The sequence below is a fragment of the Scophthalmus maximus genome, chromosome 4 (assembly GCF_022379125.1).
Source record: "Scophthalmus maximus strain ysfricsl-2021 chromosome 4, ASM2237912v1, whole genome shotgun sequence".
Taxonomy (NCBI): domain Eukaryota; kingdom Metazoa; phylum Chordata; class Actinopteri; order Pleuronectiformes; family Scophthalmidae; genus Scophthalmus; species Scophthalmus maximus.
This window is the reverse complement of record NC_061518.1, coordinates 15436397-15454473: the sequence shown is the minus strand read 5'-3', so window position 1 is coordinate 15454473 and position 18077 is coordinate 15436397. Positions and strand designations below refer to the sequence as shown.

The 18077-nt window shown below is 39.1% G+C and overlaps 1 protein-coding gene across 2 annotated transcripts in view; it reads left to right on the top strand.

Moving 5' to 3' along the window:
* The window catches only part of LOC118302754 (CUB and sushi domain-containing protein 1-like), a 269330-nt gene that overhangs the window by 147025 nt on the left and 104228 nt on the right, over window positions 1-18077 (top strand). For both annotated transcript variants that reach the window (XM_047331593.1, XM_047331592.1), the window contains exons 13-22: window positions 128-310; window positions 492-677; window positions 4614-4754; window positions 8274-8395; window positions 8481-8553; window positions 10058-10196; window positions 11130-11317; window positions 11514-11702; window positions 17136-17252; window positions 17463-17678. In XM_047331593.1, the coding sequence (XP_047187549.1) occupies window positions 128-310; window positions 492-677; window positions 4614-4754; window positions 8274-8395; window positions 8481-8553; window positions 10058-10196; window positions 11130-11317; window positions 11514-11702; window positions 17136-17252; window positions 17463-17678 (1554 nt within the window). The remainder of the gene's footprint in view (window positions 1-127; window positions 311-491; window positions 678-4613; window positions 4755-8273; window positions 8396-8480; window positions 8554-10057; window positions 10197-11129; window positions 11318-11513; window positions 11703-17135; window positions 17253-17462; window positions 17679-18077) is intronic.

Sequence of the window (18077 nt, the reverse complement as noted above, 5' to 3'; positions counted from 1 at the left end):
ATTTTTATGCAGGTTATTGCCTTTTAACCCCACCTCGCATTGCTTATCTGAGTGTCACTGTGTCACATGTTGACATTAATCATCTGCATCAAAACATGGCTGTCTGTGTCGTGTGTGTGTGTTACAGAGATAGAACGGGGAGGCTGTGGTGATCCCGGGGTCCCGGCATTTGGTCGTCGCAGCGGTGATCGCTTCCAACACGGTGACGTGTTGACCTTCTTTTGCCAGTCAGCCTTTGAACTTGTGGGAGAAAGGACCATAACGTGTCAGCACAATAACCAGTGGTCTGGGAATAAACCCAGTTGTGTCTGTAAGTACACATGTTTTATTTTTTGTTTTAATATTTTAGGCTTGTTTTTTTTGTGGGATTTTAAATTTTTAATAGTGCTGTATCCATCAATCTGATTATCTGCTTGCATTCTTACCCAATTACCCATCAACTTAACGTATTTCCTTCCTGCCTCTCTTCCTTTGTTCCTTCTTCTTTGTAGTCTCATGTTTCTTCAACTTCACTGCTCCGTCTGGGACTATATTGTCTCCGAACTACCCAGAGGAGTATGGGAACAACCTGAACTGTGTGTGGTTAATTATCTCTGAGCCGGGAAGCCGCATTCATCTCCTCTTCTCTGACTTTGACCTGGAGCCACAGTTCGACTGGTTGGTGGTCAAAGATGAAGGTAATTATATCTTAATATTTCACAATATTTTTTGTACCATTAATCCCTACACTTTTATATAAACCAGTCTTGAGAAGCCAGTGTCGACCTCAGGATATGGAGATGCACATTGTTCATGGCTGAGCTTTGGATGGACATACAAGATGTATGCAACTGAAAGGGTAAAATAATCTGGTCTCTTTCAGGACCATTAGATCAACCGTTCTCCATTGATTGGTGTTGTGTTTAATTGACTGGCTGCAAACCCGTGTCCCTCTGCAGGAATGGGTTTTTCTATAGCAGCGTTTTGAAAATTGCAGGGCAATTAGTGCTGTAGCACTGCGTAAACTAAAATCAAAGTTGTTACTTTGAAGTCTCCCAATCGGTTCCTCTTGGTTGATAAATCACCGCTGTCCCCGAAAGTAAGGCCAAAAACTTTCTCCTTTGAGTTACTGTTGAAGTGGTAATAATAATGAATTTTACTTTGCTATTTACTGTGATATTTGCCTCTTTATGTAAATATTCTAGTCAGATTAAGCAACAGTCACAGACTATTAAAATAAAAAGATAAATAAAAAAAGAATTGCTTCACTCCAAGATGAAACAGAAATCTACATCCCAATGTAGTGAGATGTTGAACGTTTAAGGGCTTTTCCATTTATCTTGGGTTTTATGTGACCTTGACAAATAGCTGAATGAAATTCTATTAAAATCTTTGAGATATACTTTTGAATGGTTAACATTCACAATGGTTTACATAATCAGAAAGCCATTGTACTCATCTATTATAAGAGCACATAGTGATAGACTATTACAAAAGGCTTTTGTAGAAAATCTCTTCTCTTAAATAAGGCAACATAGGATCATGTCACTCTTCCAGCTATTGTTGTGTTTGATTCTCTCTCCACTCCAGGTCTCTTGCCTATCATAGCATTAATGAATACGTGAAAGATGTTCTAGGTTGCTGCAGAACAGAGACTGACACTTTGCCACTCAGTGAGTGGAGGTACAAGTCAAGGAGGAAATAAAAAGGAAACTTTCTGTCTGAGCATTGGTGAATAATCCCAATTTCAAGTACTGTGTGATTTATTACTGAGGCTCTCCTGTAGCTCCTTTTCCATCCCTCATAGGGTTTGCAGCTCACACTGCTTTTCACTGCATTGCATTGACGATTTAGAATATTACTTTCAATAGACCGTTAGTGTAATAGTGAAAAACGAATTGCAATGGATCACGCTAATCACTCACGTTTATGTTTAGAGCATTGGATGGATTTTTTAAGTGTCACACACCAACTCAGCACAAAAAAGTCCTAGGTCATGACCTGAACAAGTACATGTAAGAGCAATTTTATTTACACTTTTGTTCTGTGTGTGGATGAATTACAGAGACTAGAATTAAAGATTGTTGACTGTCAGACTTTAGAAAAAAAAGCTATGACTGTAGGTGCCAGAGGGTGAGTGTGAACATCACTTTGACAAAGTTGCTTGAATTTTTTGAGGTTGGCATTCTCAGAGGCAATCGATGAACATGACAGAACACAAGACGGGTAGAGATAAACACTTCAAACCATTTACCATGTGAGAGAAGACCCTTGGTGGATAACCACAGGAATTGTCAGGTGGCATAATGGATAATCACCAGTGACTGCTTCACCCACTGATGCAGGACTGCGGGCGTTTTCTGATGAATCAGAGTTTCTGCCGCAACATCAGTGTGGTAGACTCCTGGAGGGCAATCAACAGCAACATGCTTTGAGTTGGTTCTGGCAGTGAATTGAAGTGATGCATGCCAATAGCTTATCAGCATCAGTTGACATTTATAATCATCAATCACACACAAACACATTTCCAATCACATTCAATCAAGACAATAAAGTGCTCTTTATAATCCCACCAGCTCTCACTCTTACTCTTGATGATTATAGCACTGATGCCGCCGCCGCTCCTGCTGCTGGTTAATCTGTTTATTTCTACCTGCTGCAAACTGCTATTTGCTGGTAGTTGATTTCTCCATCATCGACCTCAACCTCCTCCTGTTCTAGTATCTTATTACTGTATTCGGGAATGGCATTTCTTTCCGTGTGCATTATGTATAATTCATATCTCACTGATGTGGTCCTGCTGGGTTCTGTTATGTGTAGCTTCAAACCTCTACACCTTTAGCGTTTTATTGCGCTCCCCGCTGAATGTGTCACTGCCGACTGGATCGCTGGGGAGCACCCTCAAGAGCAAGTGTATTCTGCCAAACAAAAGAGTATAACCATTTGTTGCAGTTAATGGTCCTATGCTGTGACACAAATGTCTTACACAGATATGAAGTGATGCATGGTTAAAGCTGTACAGGCCAATGGGGAAGCTCTAATTATTTCTGCGCCATTCAATCGGTGTACAACGCACATAGAGCACTGCCATAATGCCTGAACATACCTAAACATAGCAGCAGGGTTCAGCCATTCATTGCAATCATATACCTCGAAGGGGATGATGGCTACTTAAAGCGAGTCAATGCTTCCAATAATGTTGAGAGAACTGTCTAGGAATGCGTGGTTCAAGACACTTTCAGGTGGAATAACGTTAATGACCTTGACACCGCAATCCCCAAATATGAGTATCTTTGGGAATCGCGTGAATGCAACATCCGTAGAAAAGAGCATCTACCTTTGGCCATGGGAAGCTCTGATGTCTCTCTAGTTTGCCTTAATACCAGAATCTGGCAAGTCCTTTGCTGAATAAGTGCCAAGACACGTGGAAGCTGTTATTAGGGCTAAAGGTGCAGGTCCAGTGCTGTACTAAACAAGGGTCTTTAATTTCAGGTCACTGATTGTATATTCTGTCTGTTAAGTTTGAAATAATGTTCAAGCTAAGAATCGGCAGGATAATCAAATTTGATTTCAAGAGACATTATTCAGTATAAGTTTTATCTGGCACGAACTTAAAGTTGCTTCATGGATCGATTTCAATAAAACAGAGTGTGTTACTTCAATACAGAAGTTGAAGGAAACTCCAGTGCAACACATCGTGTACTTTTGATTGATGTATTTTTACTCAGGTTTATTTATTCATCAGTGGCTATATGTGCAGATTGGGGTTATACAGTCAGAATGTGATGAGTAAGAAACATAGCTGTATCACTTGAACATTTCCAAAACGCCATCTGGCCAGGAACTATGAATATACATCTTATTTTAACACATCCGCATTACATTTCAACAGCATCTCAGCCTGTAGAGAAGCAGGTTAACCTTCAATGACCAAAATTTGAGACAAACTATTCCACAAAATTGTCAATTTAACTCACTGCTGTGAACTTTACAGGTTTAATGAAGTGATCAAACTTAAAACATACCGTGATAATAATTTGTCACTGTGAAATGAAATATTATTATTATTCCCTGAATACTTTTGACACTCACATTTCAATGTTATTACTTGTTTGCTTTTCTGAAATTAAATGGATTATCTTTCCATTTTGCCACTGACAGTATCAGAATACTGAATGAAATAAATTGCCTGGGGGTTTTTTTTTGGTGGGGGGGGTTCCCCGCTACATTTTTCTTAAATCCAAAAGAACTTACAGACAGACAGGTAATGGATTAATGGGGCGACATTTATCTCCCCGATGTCTTCTACAGATATTCAGTATTTCAATCAAGTATAAAATGTACATTTGTTGGATTTGTCTGGAAAACAGCATCAAACAGCATTATAGGATTCACAAAGTTCATTAAAAGTCTGGAGAACTACTGAATAATCTCAAAGTAAATTCGAAGTATCTTTTCTGGCCTTAATAACCTTTAATACATCTCCTTATGTCCCTTGGGGCATTTTTCTTCCTTCTTTACAGGAGTCCTTCACTTTCCAAGTGTGTCCTTGCCTTAATCTTATGCATATGAAATTAGATAAGCACCATTAAAAAGTGTCTCTAAAAGATTGTCTAAACTCTGTTCTATTTAAGGTCTGTCTGAGCCAACAACATTTGGAACGTTCTCGGGAAAAGATGTTCCATCACAAATCGCCTCCAATGGACACATCATGAGACTGGAATTTCAGTCTGATCACTCTAATACTGGAAAAGGCTTCAATATCAGCTACACCAGTATGTGCCAACTATTTACCTATCTTCTTCTCTGTCTATCTGTGTTTGCTTGTGTCTGTCTAACTGTCTTGTATATGTCTAATGCCACTAATTAAGTCAAAAGTATTGTTTGCAAAAATCGATTCTCACCATGACCATCACAATGCAGAGTGGTGAACGTCGCATTGCTTTACACTATAGTTTAACTGCATTCAGTGCATATTACAGCATATTTACTTTGTTACTCTGTCATGTCATCGCAGGGCAGACAATAATTCAGGCTTGGTAATTTGACTCCATCCGAACTACCCTCATGCAAACCATTAGGCCACTGCTTTTGCAGAATAACCCAATTTTTGGTTATAACTGATACATGACTAGTTAAAGATTTGGCATGTCCATCTAGAAAGAAAATACTAACATTTGTGACTGAACAAAAAATATGAAAAAAATTATTATTAGGAGTAGAATTATAAATATTATTTAACCATTTTAGAAATTGCTTGTTATTACAGGAGAAAGTGAAGACCACATGTGTATAAACATCTTCATCAATTTGCCAGCATTTACGCTGCAAATACACAGTACTTTTAAAATAAAGGGTTAGGCAAAAACTACTTCAGTAACTTCAAAGTCATTGGAGCATTGGAAACCAAATGTGCCCCAACCAGGTTGGTTGCTGAATTTTACTTTTATCCCTGCAGTCATTCGTGCAAAACTCAGAGAGACGTCCTATTTGAGATATTTCCAAAGCAACTACAATGGCGTTTTGATAGCAGAAAATTGTTTAACATCTAAAAATGACAGCAGTAAACATGAGGAGCAGTTTTTTGAGTACCACGCCGCAGGATGGAAGAGAAAGGGCTTCTTGTTAAATACACCAGTGTACGATCAAACAAAGATGAAAGTCAGCTGTCAGAGTCCAATCTAACAGCAGGATACAGAATGTTTTGAATGGGGCAAGATGGTCTTGGATCCTAACTCTACTTCTATAATAACGTGTTGCTTCAAACTGTGGATTACATACAGGTGGAGGAACAATTTTCATCGTACAATATTGAAAACGTAATAGTACTTAGATAACTGATATAATAACAATACAAACTGCTGACATGGTTAACTATCCCGAGGTCTTATTAATGCTTTACCTACAGCAGTTAAGCCTGTCCCATTGTCAGCTTTGAAAGCGACCCCTGCAGCCTGTGTATTTATCTGCTCTGGGCTGCACCAGTTCTGCATCACTGCTTCTGATTAATTCTCTGTGATTTCCATGCGGCTTTGCACCATTTCACACAATACCTTCCAAATGACCTTGTCTCCGACTCTTCCTTGAGAGGCGAAATTTGACAAATGGAAATACTAAATGTTTTTTTTTGCCACCTAAGCACCACAGCCTATTTAATAAAAAGTGAGAGACCTATCTCTCACTTTTTTTTTTTACCTAATCCGAACGCAAATGAATATGCGAGTAAAGTATTTCTCAGTCCCAAACATTTTTTTAAAGTATTGCACCAATACAGAAATGTTATATTTACATAAACTACCATTTTGCCCGGTAACATTATGCAGTGTTTTCACTGTCAACAGCTGTGAAAACATTCATATACAGATTCTTAAAGAAATTAATGTTAAACTACAGGCATATTATTCTTGATGGGGAAACTTTCTGCAAGTGCAACTTAAACGTCTGATCACATAAATACCACTCTGGGATTTAAAAAAGATCAGGAATCGTTGTGCTGTTTCAATGATTTGGTCTATTAACATTTTAATGCATATATGAATATCAATGGGCGTTGCTGTGGGTCTATCGGGATCTATTTATATGAATATTGTTACAAACTCAAATATGAACTTTGACACACAAGACAGCTATGAGCAAAGAGCAGCTCATTGGGAGAAAATATGAAATGTTATTAACTTGACTTGAGGTGAAATGATCCTGTTGGGTATATGACTGCAACGTCTCAATATTTACTATAGTGTAGCTGTGATTATCAGAGCTATATGTCAATAAGGCTGTGCCCAAACAGTATTGCCAGGCCTGCAAAAGGAGGAACAGAAACATATTTTCTGTATGGCATAACCTTTTTGCAAAAATGAATGGTTCCTATAATGAATTACCACACATAATCTAGATATTTTTTTTCTCTACATCAAATACCTTCACACCACTAGCAGATTTAACCAGTGCTGTTATATGAACAGTTATTATTCTGCCCCAGTATTTCATAGTGTGACGGACTGAGATGTCGCTGCGATAGCCTCAGCGCAGCCGCAGCACACTGCATTGCTGACCTTTACCGAGCTTTAAAGTCATCGGTGCACAATTAGCCCAAAACTCACTTGGTCCATGAGGAGAAACTAACTTGTGAAGAATGAACACAAAGAGTAAAATGTCAGTGTACCCCTTCATTTGAGTCACATGCTGCCTGTGACAAACCAACACTTTTCACAGTGCACTCGCTTTAGGGTCGAGCTCTTCGACACAGACTGTTCAACACATTGCTGTCAAAGTTAGAGGTCATCTCTCACGCCTCTCTCTCTCTGCTTCAGCCCTACTCGTCTGTACTCCTTTTCTCCCTCTTGCCATGCTTTCACGCTGACTTAGGCTTCCTCTTTGTTGTTTTCCATTCATTTATTCAGACACAACCTTGTCTCACACTTTTCTTATTCTGAAACACTCACAGCACACCCTCAAGTATTTTATGACTTTTGCCTCTCAGAACAGGGAGAACTGTTCTGAGTTTACACATATAATTTGAATATTTTGTGAATTGTCATTTTGTGTGTTTTCTCATATATATGTATATATCTTTCTCGTCTTTTTATTCCTCCCAATCTTTTTCTCCACTTCCTATTATATCAGGTTTGTGAATGTGTGCAGGGTTACTGGAATGCATTTGCTTTTTTATTTAGTATTCGTGTGCTATACATGTATATTTGTGCACATGCTCGTGTATGCAAATGGGTTTCTATCCATCTGCCGGTAATACATGTGCGTATTCACATTTTTATGTATCTGCCTCACTCTCATTTTTCTCTATCCTTCTTTTTCCCTACACTCATTTCCTCTCCATCAGTAGCTAATCAACCTAAGACATGTCCAATCACTGGGTTTGTGCCTTGGTTGGAATCAGGTTAATCTCTGGAATGGGGATAATATAAGCTAAACATGACAGGGTTGAACCCACATGAAAATAATTCCATTCCCACATTTCCAAATCAGTGGAGATGTCACATTCACTGACAGTGATACATTGATGTCCCCCCCCCGCCCCCCTTGGGTAAAGTCACTTTTCAGGTGTTGACATGAAATGAAAAATCTGTGTTGTTTAGACTTCGTAAATACTCACATGCATTTTAAAGCTTTCTAACAATTCAAATGTCAATTTTATAGATTGAAGGTACAACACATCATTTTCTTTTTTGGCACATCTCTGCTCATTCGGTTCTACGCACATTTTGTTTCATAATTTATTTTGTTCTCTGTCTGCTTGCATCTATTTTAACTTTCCTTTCATTGTTGTCCCTCTGTAGCATTTGGTCAGAATGAATGTCATGACCCCGGAGTTCCTGTCAATGGTCAAAGGTATGGTGACCAGTTTCAGCTCGGCAGCTCTGTGGCGTTTCGCTGTGATCAAGGATTCATTAGGACACAGGTAATGATCAGTTGAGAGTTTGTAGAAGCATGCTGGTGTATTAGTCACTAACTTTGAATATTGTTCATTGTTACCATATTTCCAGGGATCAGATCAGGTCACCTGCATCATTCAGGATGGAAATGTTGTTTGGTCTGCGGCTGTACCTCGGTGTGAAGGTGAATATGCACTGGCATGCACGCACACACCTTGTTTGGAGCCAAAATGTATCCTCACTACAATAGAAAGATGTGTATACACAAACAAACACACACAAACTTTTTACACTATGTTTGAGTGATGGGGAATCCTTTGTAATGTTTCACTTGCCAGACTGTAAAGTGACAAAACATTAAACTATTTGTCTCTTGCTGTGCAGCTTACGCACCTTAGAAATTGTATACATTTCCTGTTGTAATTGCTTTAGCCTCGAGCCTCCCCACACTTATTCAGGCTATTTGCATGCATCTTTCGTTCTAAACAATAATCTTAAATGAGACTGGCACAAGTTCCAGGTAAAACTGGTTCAGTGAGACACATTCATTATACAGAGATGTAGCTATGGTGTGCAGATAAGCTGAGTTATAATGAAAGGACAGTGAATGTGCCATCATTCTTGAAGGGGGATGGCAACCGCTGGCCTGAATATATGTATGTGTTGTATCTCCTCCATCTTGATTATATTGTCTAAATGACATCATGAAATGTTGCCTGTTGCTAATAAATGTAATGAAGACGATCAAACTAAATAGGGTTGTCACCTTATTAAATATGGGGTATGAAAATATTAGCCATCCCGTTGGACAGGCAAGGGCAATTGTGTTTTATTTCTAGAATGACTTCAGCACAGTGCGTCAGCGTGTAAAAGAAAGTTGCTGAAAGGTTGGAGCTAAGAACGCTATCAAAATGTCAAAGGTATCAGCTACTTGAGAACAGAAGTGGTAAGAGTGTGAGAGATGTTTTATATTATACCAATATCAGATACAGATCATGAACTCCAGGTCAAACGCTTTTTGAATGCTGTTGCTCTGCATGTTAAGATTATCTAATTGCGAGACAGACTGTGGGAACCAAAGCTGATATAAAGTGTTGCTGTTTTATTTTTTATTGATATGGACTTTAAACTTAACTAAAGATAATTCTTGCCTTTCAATGTACCATAATTGTGATTTTAGAAATCTAAACGTTAGCTGTAAATTATTTCAAGATCTGCCAGCTTTGCTGCCTGCCAACCTCTGTGATACAGGGAAATGAGGAAATGAGCAACTTTTTGACTCATAAATTTACTAAATATCCTTGATAAATGATCATGCTATGATTATTTTCACCTTATTCAAGCAAATGAAAACTGTTTACTGTAGCACAAGACTGGCACTGCATCATTTTGGTAGGTAAATGTTTATGCATGAAATCGACAAACTCAGAAAGGATTGGACAGCTAAAATAAACTGAGCAGATGATGAATCTGCTCCCTCAATGAAATATGAGTGTCATGCTCATACCTGAACACAGTTTCAAGGGATAATTATTAATTTCTATCTCTCTCTCTCTCTCTCTCTCTCTTTCTCTCTCTCTCTCTCTGTGTGTGTGTGTGTGTGTGTCTGTGTGTGTGTGTGTGTGTGTGTGTGTCTGTGTGTGTGTGTGTGTGTGTGTGTGTGTGTGTGTGTGTGTATTGCCCTGCAGCCCCATGTGGAGGCCACCTCACAGCTCCTACCGGTGTTCTGCTGTCTCCTGGTTGGCCTTCCTTTTATAAAGACTCTCTGAATTGTCAGTGGGTGATAGAAGCACAACCAGACCATGCTGTGAAGATAAATTTTGACAGGTCTGTTATCTGGTTCTGTAATTATTTATTAAGGTTTTTTTTCATGTTACTCAGGTAATTAGTCAGATTATGCTGAGTTGGATATTGTGGTCAAGAAGTATGTCATTCTTTCCACTTTTAAGTCAGCTTCACTTAGTTAGAAGCATTATAAATTAGTCAGGTTTAAATGTAGCTGGTGAGCTTCTGATGCAGTAAATTATGAATGTGTTTTTTGTGCATATTTCGTCTGGAGATAAGCCAAGAGCAGATGCAGTGTAGCCTGGCATTGCTATAGCTCAAATATATCTTCTTTGGATGTGATGTAAAGGCAGAGTTAATTTCATATTAGCGTGTGGTGCTGAGGCTAGTTAATTGTTCAATTATCTGTTCAAATATTACTTAGAGAAATGCTTCTCCGTGGTGTGTTAGTGGTTTCAAACATTTGGTTTTCTATCAAACCAGGAAATCAATGTCATCCATGTCATGCCCTTTTCCTAAATCAGCTATAATCTGACTTAGGAAATATATAATAATATTTTTGATGGAAAGATTGATTAACAGGCTCCAACTCTGTAGCCACAACTGTAGGTCAACAAGTCAGAGCACAGGCAGCGATGGAAGTGAGTGAGAAAGAGTGAACATGCTTGTCCTTGTTGCTGTTTAGTTACATAAGATAGTCATGCATTCAGTTAGCCTAGAAAATTGCTGGAAAGCTCATCAGTCTGTTGGTGTTCTGTGCCCATAATGAACAACATCAACAAAATGAACATTGCTGCTAAATCCTCCTCCAGTGAAGGACAATTTGTAGTAATTTGTTGCTAATTATCCAAAAAATGTTTGATGTTAGTTACATTAGTCTTTACACTGATTATATATGCCAGTCATGTAAATGTAATCTTTGTGTGTCTTGGGTTATTGTTCATGTTTTTGTGTGTGTGTGTGTGTGTTTTATAGGTTTCAGACTGAGGTCAACTACGATACACTAGAAATTAGGGATGGCCCCTCAGCCTCCTCTCCCCTGGTTGGTGAATACCACGGCACCCAGGCACCTCATTTCCTGATATCCACATCAAACTTCCTGTTCTTGTTGTTCACCACAGACAACAGCCGCTCTGCAGCAGGCTTCAGCATCAGATATGAAAGTAAGGCCGATTGACTGATAGAAATGTTTAGAAGACAAAATTTATTGCATACAGACACTCATACAGAGAAGGATTTTTTTTTCAGTGTTCTCTGAGTACAAACCTGCTTCAAAAGATGTAATTACCCACACAAACACACATTTACACTCATCAGTTTGACTTTATGGTATTTGTGCTTGTGTGATGTGATTCTCAGGTGTGAAAATGGAGTCAGATTCTTGTCTCGATCCTGGTATCCCAGTCAATGGTCGTCGCCATGGCAGCATCTTTTCCATTGGCTCCCGTGTCTCATTTACATGTGACCTAGGATACACACTGAGTGATCAGGAGCCAATTGTTTGTGAGCTGAATCATCAGTGGAGTCACGCTCTTCCCAGTTGTGATGGTGAGAATCTTCTTTCCTTCCATTGTAGCTCCCTTGATGAAGGCCTGCCGTGTTCTGAAACAAAGAGGAATTTAAGAGAAACAATGATGTGATATTGTGAGAAACTCATTTACAAGCTGGAAAATGGTGCTAGGTTATAAGTTCTCTAAAGATAGGAAAATGTTAAACCTTGGCCATCAAGGGAAAGTTAAAGTTAGGATCCCTGTAATGTCTCTGTCAAGAATAGAAAGGAAAAATCCGGAAAAAACTGGCACAGCAGGTCAAGTATTGTCACCTTGTTCCCTTTCTTCAGACGACAAAGCCCTCCCCCCTCCTGAGGTTGACTCTTGTCAAAAGCTGTACTAAATCCTATGCATGAATTTAATATAAGATCAAAGACAAACAAGCCAACTAAACTTTCGCCAACTAAACACTGCACCTAGGAAATAGTTACAACATCTTACTGTTGTGGTAATTTGGAGCCTTTCCAGGATTGCAGGATAAGAAAGTATTGAACCGTCCATTGAAAAACAGTGAAATGTTGCAGTAAGTTAGACCATGACCTCATTAATCTAGTTCTTTTTTACAAGTCCATCCATCCTTACTTTATCTGCACTATACTGTAGCTCCTAATCCATAAAGGGTCACAGGGGGTGGAGCTTGTGCCAGCTGACATTGGGTCAGTACACCCTGGTCAGATCTCCAGTAAATCAGTCACACTTACACCTATGGACAATCCAGAGTCATCACTTAACATAATGCGTACATGCTCAAACTTCACCCTAGGCCTCAGTCAACATTTTTGAACACAAACCTCCTTGTTATGAGGCAATAACTCTAACCACTGTCCCATTCCTGTCTTTTAGAGAATGTAACATTTGATATGGCAAAATTCTTGAGGAACTTCTGTATTCATTAAATGCTCTAGTAATTTCCAATGTACGTTTTTAATATTACTATTAATAGAAGTATATTGGTCTCTGACTCATTTCGATTGAGTTTCTGACTGAGATTTTACAAGAGTTGGGACCCAGAGGGTCGGGACACAGGACAGATGAAGTGGCAAAGAGTGACCAATACTGTAGCAGCATTATGCTCATAAATAATAGATAACAGAAGATAACACACATACAATTAAATGAGGAAAACAGCAGTAAAACTTCAGGAATAAAGGATGGTTACCACCTTACCCTAATGAAAAAGCATAAAAAATGCTAAACGTGTTCTCATTAAGCCAGATAGTCAGAGTTAGACGAGATGAGAGAGGTTGGTGCTGCTGTTACCATGGAGAGTAATTAGCAAAAATACTTTTGTTTTTTTTTTCCATTTCACTAGATGTAACTGGAAACCATAGTGTTAATTGTACAATCAATCCCCACTCCAGACCACACACTACCACAATGGCCAAAATTGGACTCCGAGCCTCAGTGAAATTATGCGGGTCAACAGGCACTTCTGAAACAGATGCTCACTGGCCACTCTCGGGGCTTCATTCAGCATTTACCCAGAGCTCAGGCTATCATGGGAGATGAATACACAGCGTCTGATTTGATCTGTTGATTGAAAAGAATCCAATTTGAAAGCCAAAGTCAGTATGTCTCAACTTGGAAGCGAGTTCATACCAAGGCACCCTCTCTCATAGTGTCAGTCATATAACGTAAGCAGTTTTAAAACTGCCACCATGACGTTTTCAATTTTCAGCTGAGCATGCCTCCTCTTCAGACAGCTGTCACTTTTCAAGACATAATTTTCCAGAATGCATTTCCTGAAACAGTGTGTAAGTCTTGACTCTCTTTTAGAGAGGATCGTACCTAAGCATGACTGCCTTCTAGATACGACTGACTTTTTAGATAAGTTAGAAAAGTTAGATTCTTTTCTTACTTTTTGACTATTTCATTAATGAAGATCGTCAAGTTGTTGAACTGTGGGTGGGAAAAAGTTACTTCCAACATCCACCAAGAAACGACTGGGACAACTTTTCAGAGGAGTGAACATCATCTTAAAAAAGTGCCACAGCCAAACTAAGAGCAACTCGCACACATGCATGCAATTGCAACGTTGATCTTTACAGTATCGTCTCAGATGCACAGTTAACATTTCAATAGGATAATATATTTAACTATCACCATGCATCACGCTGCCACCAAAATTCATTATTTCAACAATATAGCATCGAAAAGGACAACGAAAAACAAATGATTTGTGGTCCTCCTGCAGGCATGCAGAAACCATTCCCTCCCCGAATTGCCACAGCATCTGTTGGATCCAAACCACTCATCTTATTGCTGCAGGTCAGCTAAACTGCTAAACAGATAATACAGAACACTGGCTGCTCTTTCATGTGTCGGGGAGAATAATGAAAGGGCACCGTGACATTTCAAAGCTTGCAGTTGGTGCCAAGACAACAACTTGTTAGAAGTGACCAAAGTCACAGTCTCCCTTTTAGTAAAAGAAATTCCATGACATCTTAGAAAGTGAGATAATTACATTTCGAGAAAAGGAGGGGGAAGGTAGCTGAAATGTGGTATATTATCTTTTGTTGCACTCCCTGAAAAACATGCCTTAACCTGTTTTCTTACGGCAATTTAGGCGCATACTTCTGCTCTCTACACTGAAGGCCGGCACACTTTGATTTGCCTCACTTTTCTGTTAAACTCATGAATAGTCTTTCCTTTTTACTTCTTTCGCGCATTGTTGTACAGCTAATACTTTTGTTCTCCCACACACACACACACACACACACACACACACACACACACACACACACAGAGGAGTAGCTGCAATATGAGGAAAGAAGAGAAGCTTCAACGTCTGTCTCCATAAAGTCAAAACAATAAATAGTGATTATACAAATCTTTCACCATATGAATCATCAGTGTTTGTCTTAGGTGCTAAAATGGACGTTTGTGTACCAATATACAGTATTTTGGAACCTTCAGCAGTCAGACAGGAATTATATTAACAGTATAGAACTCAGATTTAGTTTATAGTTTGGGGTGTGTTTGTTCTTTAGCTTAGAAAAACACTTTTTTCCCCTGCCAGTCAAATTCCTTGAAGTAATTTAGATTAATTATATTTAACTGAATTGAGCTGATAAGAACGGAACAACATGGAACTGAGAGAGAGGGAAACAAGAGCATATATTTTCTTACCTCCACAGTTTCTTATTCACCACAAGCAATCTGCATTATGCTATGTATTTTCCCTTCTGCTATGTCTTAAATGAGTTTATCTTGTTCCATATCAGTGGTTGTTCTTTGTGTGGTGACCAGGTGTCTGGAAAGTTCGGCCTCTTTTTCAACAAACCACTTTTTCTGTCTGGATGGCACAGAGGTGCATTGGTTAGTGCTGTTGCCTCACTGTCCCAAGGAGTTCTTGACCTTCTTGAGCTTGACACCGTAACCCTGGGTTCTGTTTTGTGTGGAGTTTGTATGTTCTCCTGATGCCTGAATGGGGTTCCTCCAGGTACCAGCATGCAGGAATTGCCCGTGTAGGTGTGAATGAGAGTGTGAGTGGTTTATTTGTCACGACTCGATTATCAGCAGTGAATGCAAACCCTTGTAAATACTTAATACAAGTTTGTCATTGCTCCAAGAAAAGAAACCCCTGCTCTAACAAACTGCAGAGTTGCCCATCTGCTTTCTGTTTACACTGGTACGCACATGCTCAGTGTGCGTGAATGGTCACGTGATATACGTGTTCAGGTGTGTCAATATGGATGAGGATTCAAACTGATACGAAGCTAAAACGCTATTGTGGACGGAGATTGTTTCAGTTTTGTGTTTCAATAAAAAAACGTAGTAGTATGGATGTTGCATTTATTTCAGTTCTGTGATCAACTGGTGACCTGTCCAGCATGTACACTGCCTCTCACTCAGTGTCAACTTGGATTCACTCCAACACATCCTCAAATTAATAAGCGGTATAGCCAATGGGAAAACATAACATTACATTCATTTAGCAGACGCTTTTGTCCAAAGCGACTTAAGATAAGTGCATTCAACTATGAAGATACTACCCAAAAGTGTAAGTATGTTTTAACTTCAGGGCAAAAAAATCATTTGGACATGAGGAAAGGTTTTGGCTCATGGTTAGTTAAGACATTTACAAAACAAGTGATGACATCACATCAGAAATAAATCTGGGTTGCAGTACATAACATTGTATTATTGTGAAAACTACAACTGTGTCCTCTCAAGTATCATCTATGTCTTTCAGTAGCCCAATTTAAAAGCCTCTGCTCTCCTGTAGTCCACCCACTGAGGTGTTGTCTGTTTTCTTGACCTCTTCCCAGGACTATGTGGGTGTGGACAAATTGGGTTTGACTGACAGCTCCACTCTCCTGTTAATCTTGCAGCACCTGCTTGGGCGGGATGACTTGTTGAACTGTTAGGCTGTGTCTGAAATCACTCCCTGAGTTGCCATTTTGTAGTGCTGTCCGAATGCTTAGTGAAATTTCTCAAACCCTATATAGTACAGTCAAGAGAAAGAGATGTTTTTTTTTTCCATTGTTTCACACAATGCATCGTTAAAAGTAGTGTACAACCGATGGTCACTAGCCAAGCATTATATACCATCATGCATTGCGCTCGGCGCGCTGGAAACAAAATTGTGCTGTATCCAGGTTTCCCCAGGAGGAGGCAAAGCCTTGACAGAGAACTCAGATGATGTACGTATGTATATTTATATATTTGAAATATATAAATCTCAGGCCATGCATCGTCTTTTCACTTACAATGTGTAAAAGAACCATTTTTAAAATATATAATGGGATTGTCCACCGGCCGCTGTTGTTGTACGTCATAATCCTGTGACAATGACGTAATTACTGGTAACACCCAGGAAGTGTTGTTTTTTTTATTTTGCCAATGAATCCACTTTATAGTCCCCAACAAAGAATCCCCTAGATAGTGAGTAGGGGGAGTGAATGAGTGGGTGATTTTTTACACAGCTTTAGTCATTCTTATTGGTACTCTTCTGAGTTTTGTGACATCATAAACTCCCACCAAAGTTCCACCCACTTTCAACCTGACCAGGTCTAATCCACCAAATCCATTAGAAATATTGTGGGTGTGCAGAGGCTTTAAACAGTTGTTATTTTAGTTTTTTTCCTAAACACCAGACTTAGTTCACCTGCAGTAGTTCCAGTCTGTTTACCAGGATTGTAGAACTACAAAATCTATCAGTTTATGGTGACTCCTTCACTGTGCTGCTATACCAAAAAATGTATACAGCTGGTCTTTTTCACTAAAGACATTTGGACTTGTCACAGTAGGAAAAAATCAGGTGTAAACAATGAAATTACAGAGCCCTCGATCATGTTATCAGAAACACCTAGGTCTTTTCTACTATGAGGAGTCAAAATGTCTTCAGTGAATAAGATCTATGGTGTAACAGAACTTTACTCTCTCTCTATTTACCACCTTTCTCTATCTGCCCCTTTTTATCCTTTAGCTCTTTGTGGAGGCTACGTTTATGGTAAAACGGGTACTATTCTGTCTCCTGGCTTTCCTGACTTCTACCCTAACTCCCTTAACTGTACCTGGACTATCGAGGTATCTCATGGGAAAGGTAAGAACCAACAGACATATACAATAGAAACACCCATTAATGCTTGAAAATAATGATCTCTTTTCTTTCTTCATATGTTATTTACTAGGTTTATTAAACTCATTTTTTGTTTCGTATTCTGTTTTTGTCCGTACATTTGTGCATCCATCTTTCTATCCGTACTCTTATTTACCTTTCCCTCTGTCCATCCATTGTTCCATTGATATCCAGGTGTCCATTTGGTTTTCCACACTTTCCATCTGGAGGAGAACCACGACTACCTTTCCATCGCTGAGGACGAGAATTTCCAGGTTCCAGTAGCGCGACTCACTGGCTCAGTGCTGCCCCCTAGTGTCAAAGCAGGACTCTTTGGGAACTTCAGCGCTCAGCTACGATTTATATCAGATTTTTCCATGAGTTACGAAGGCTTTAATATTACTTTCTCAGGTGAGAACACTGGATCAGCTACTGCCATTTTAGCCAGACATGGGCCTAAGCTTCCTTATCTAGGATGACTGAACAAATAATGGATCTGTTTCATAGTTGTACTCATGTGAGCTAATATGACACTTAACAAAGGCCAAACACATCAACTATGCAAACATTTAAGGGCAATAAAGGGATTGAAGTTTCAAGGCTGTTTTCCAAACTGAAACAGATCAGAACAGACATCCTTAAACCCAATGTTATCCCAACGTTACTGTTCCAGGTTTAAAGATTTCCTAACCCCAAATTTTAAATGTAATGAATTCATTTATATTTACTTACTTTTCTTAGTCTTGGGGAACCGAAAGACATTCACACAGTTTCGCACCACTTTCCTCAACAATGTTATTCAATTCTCGT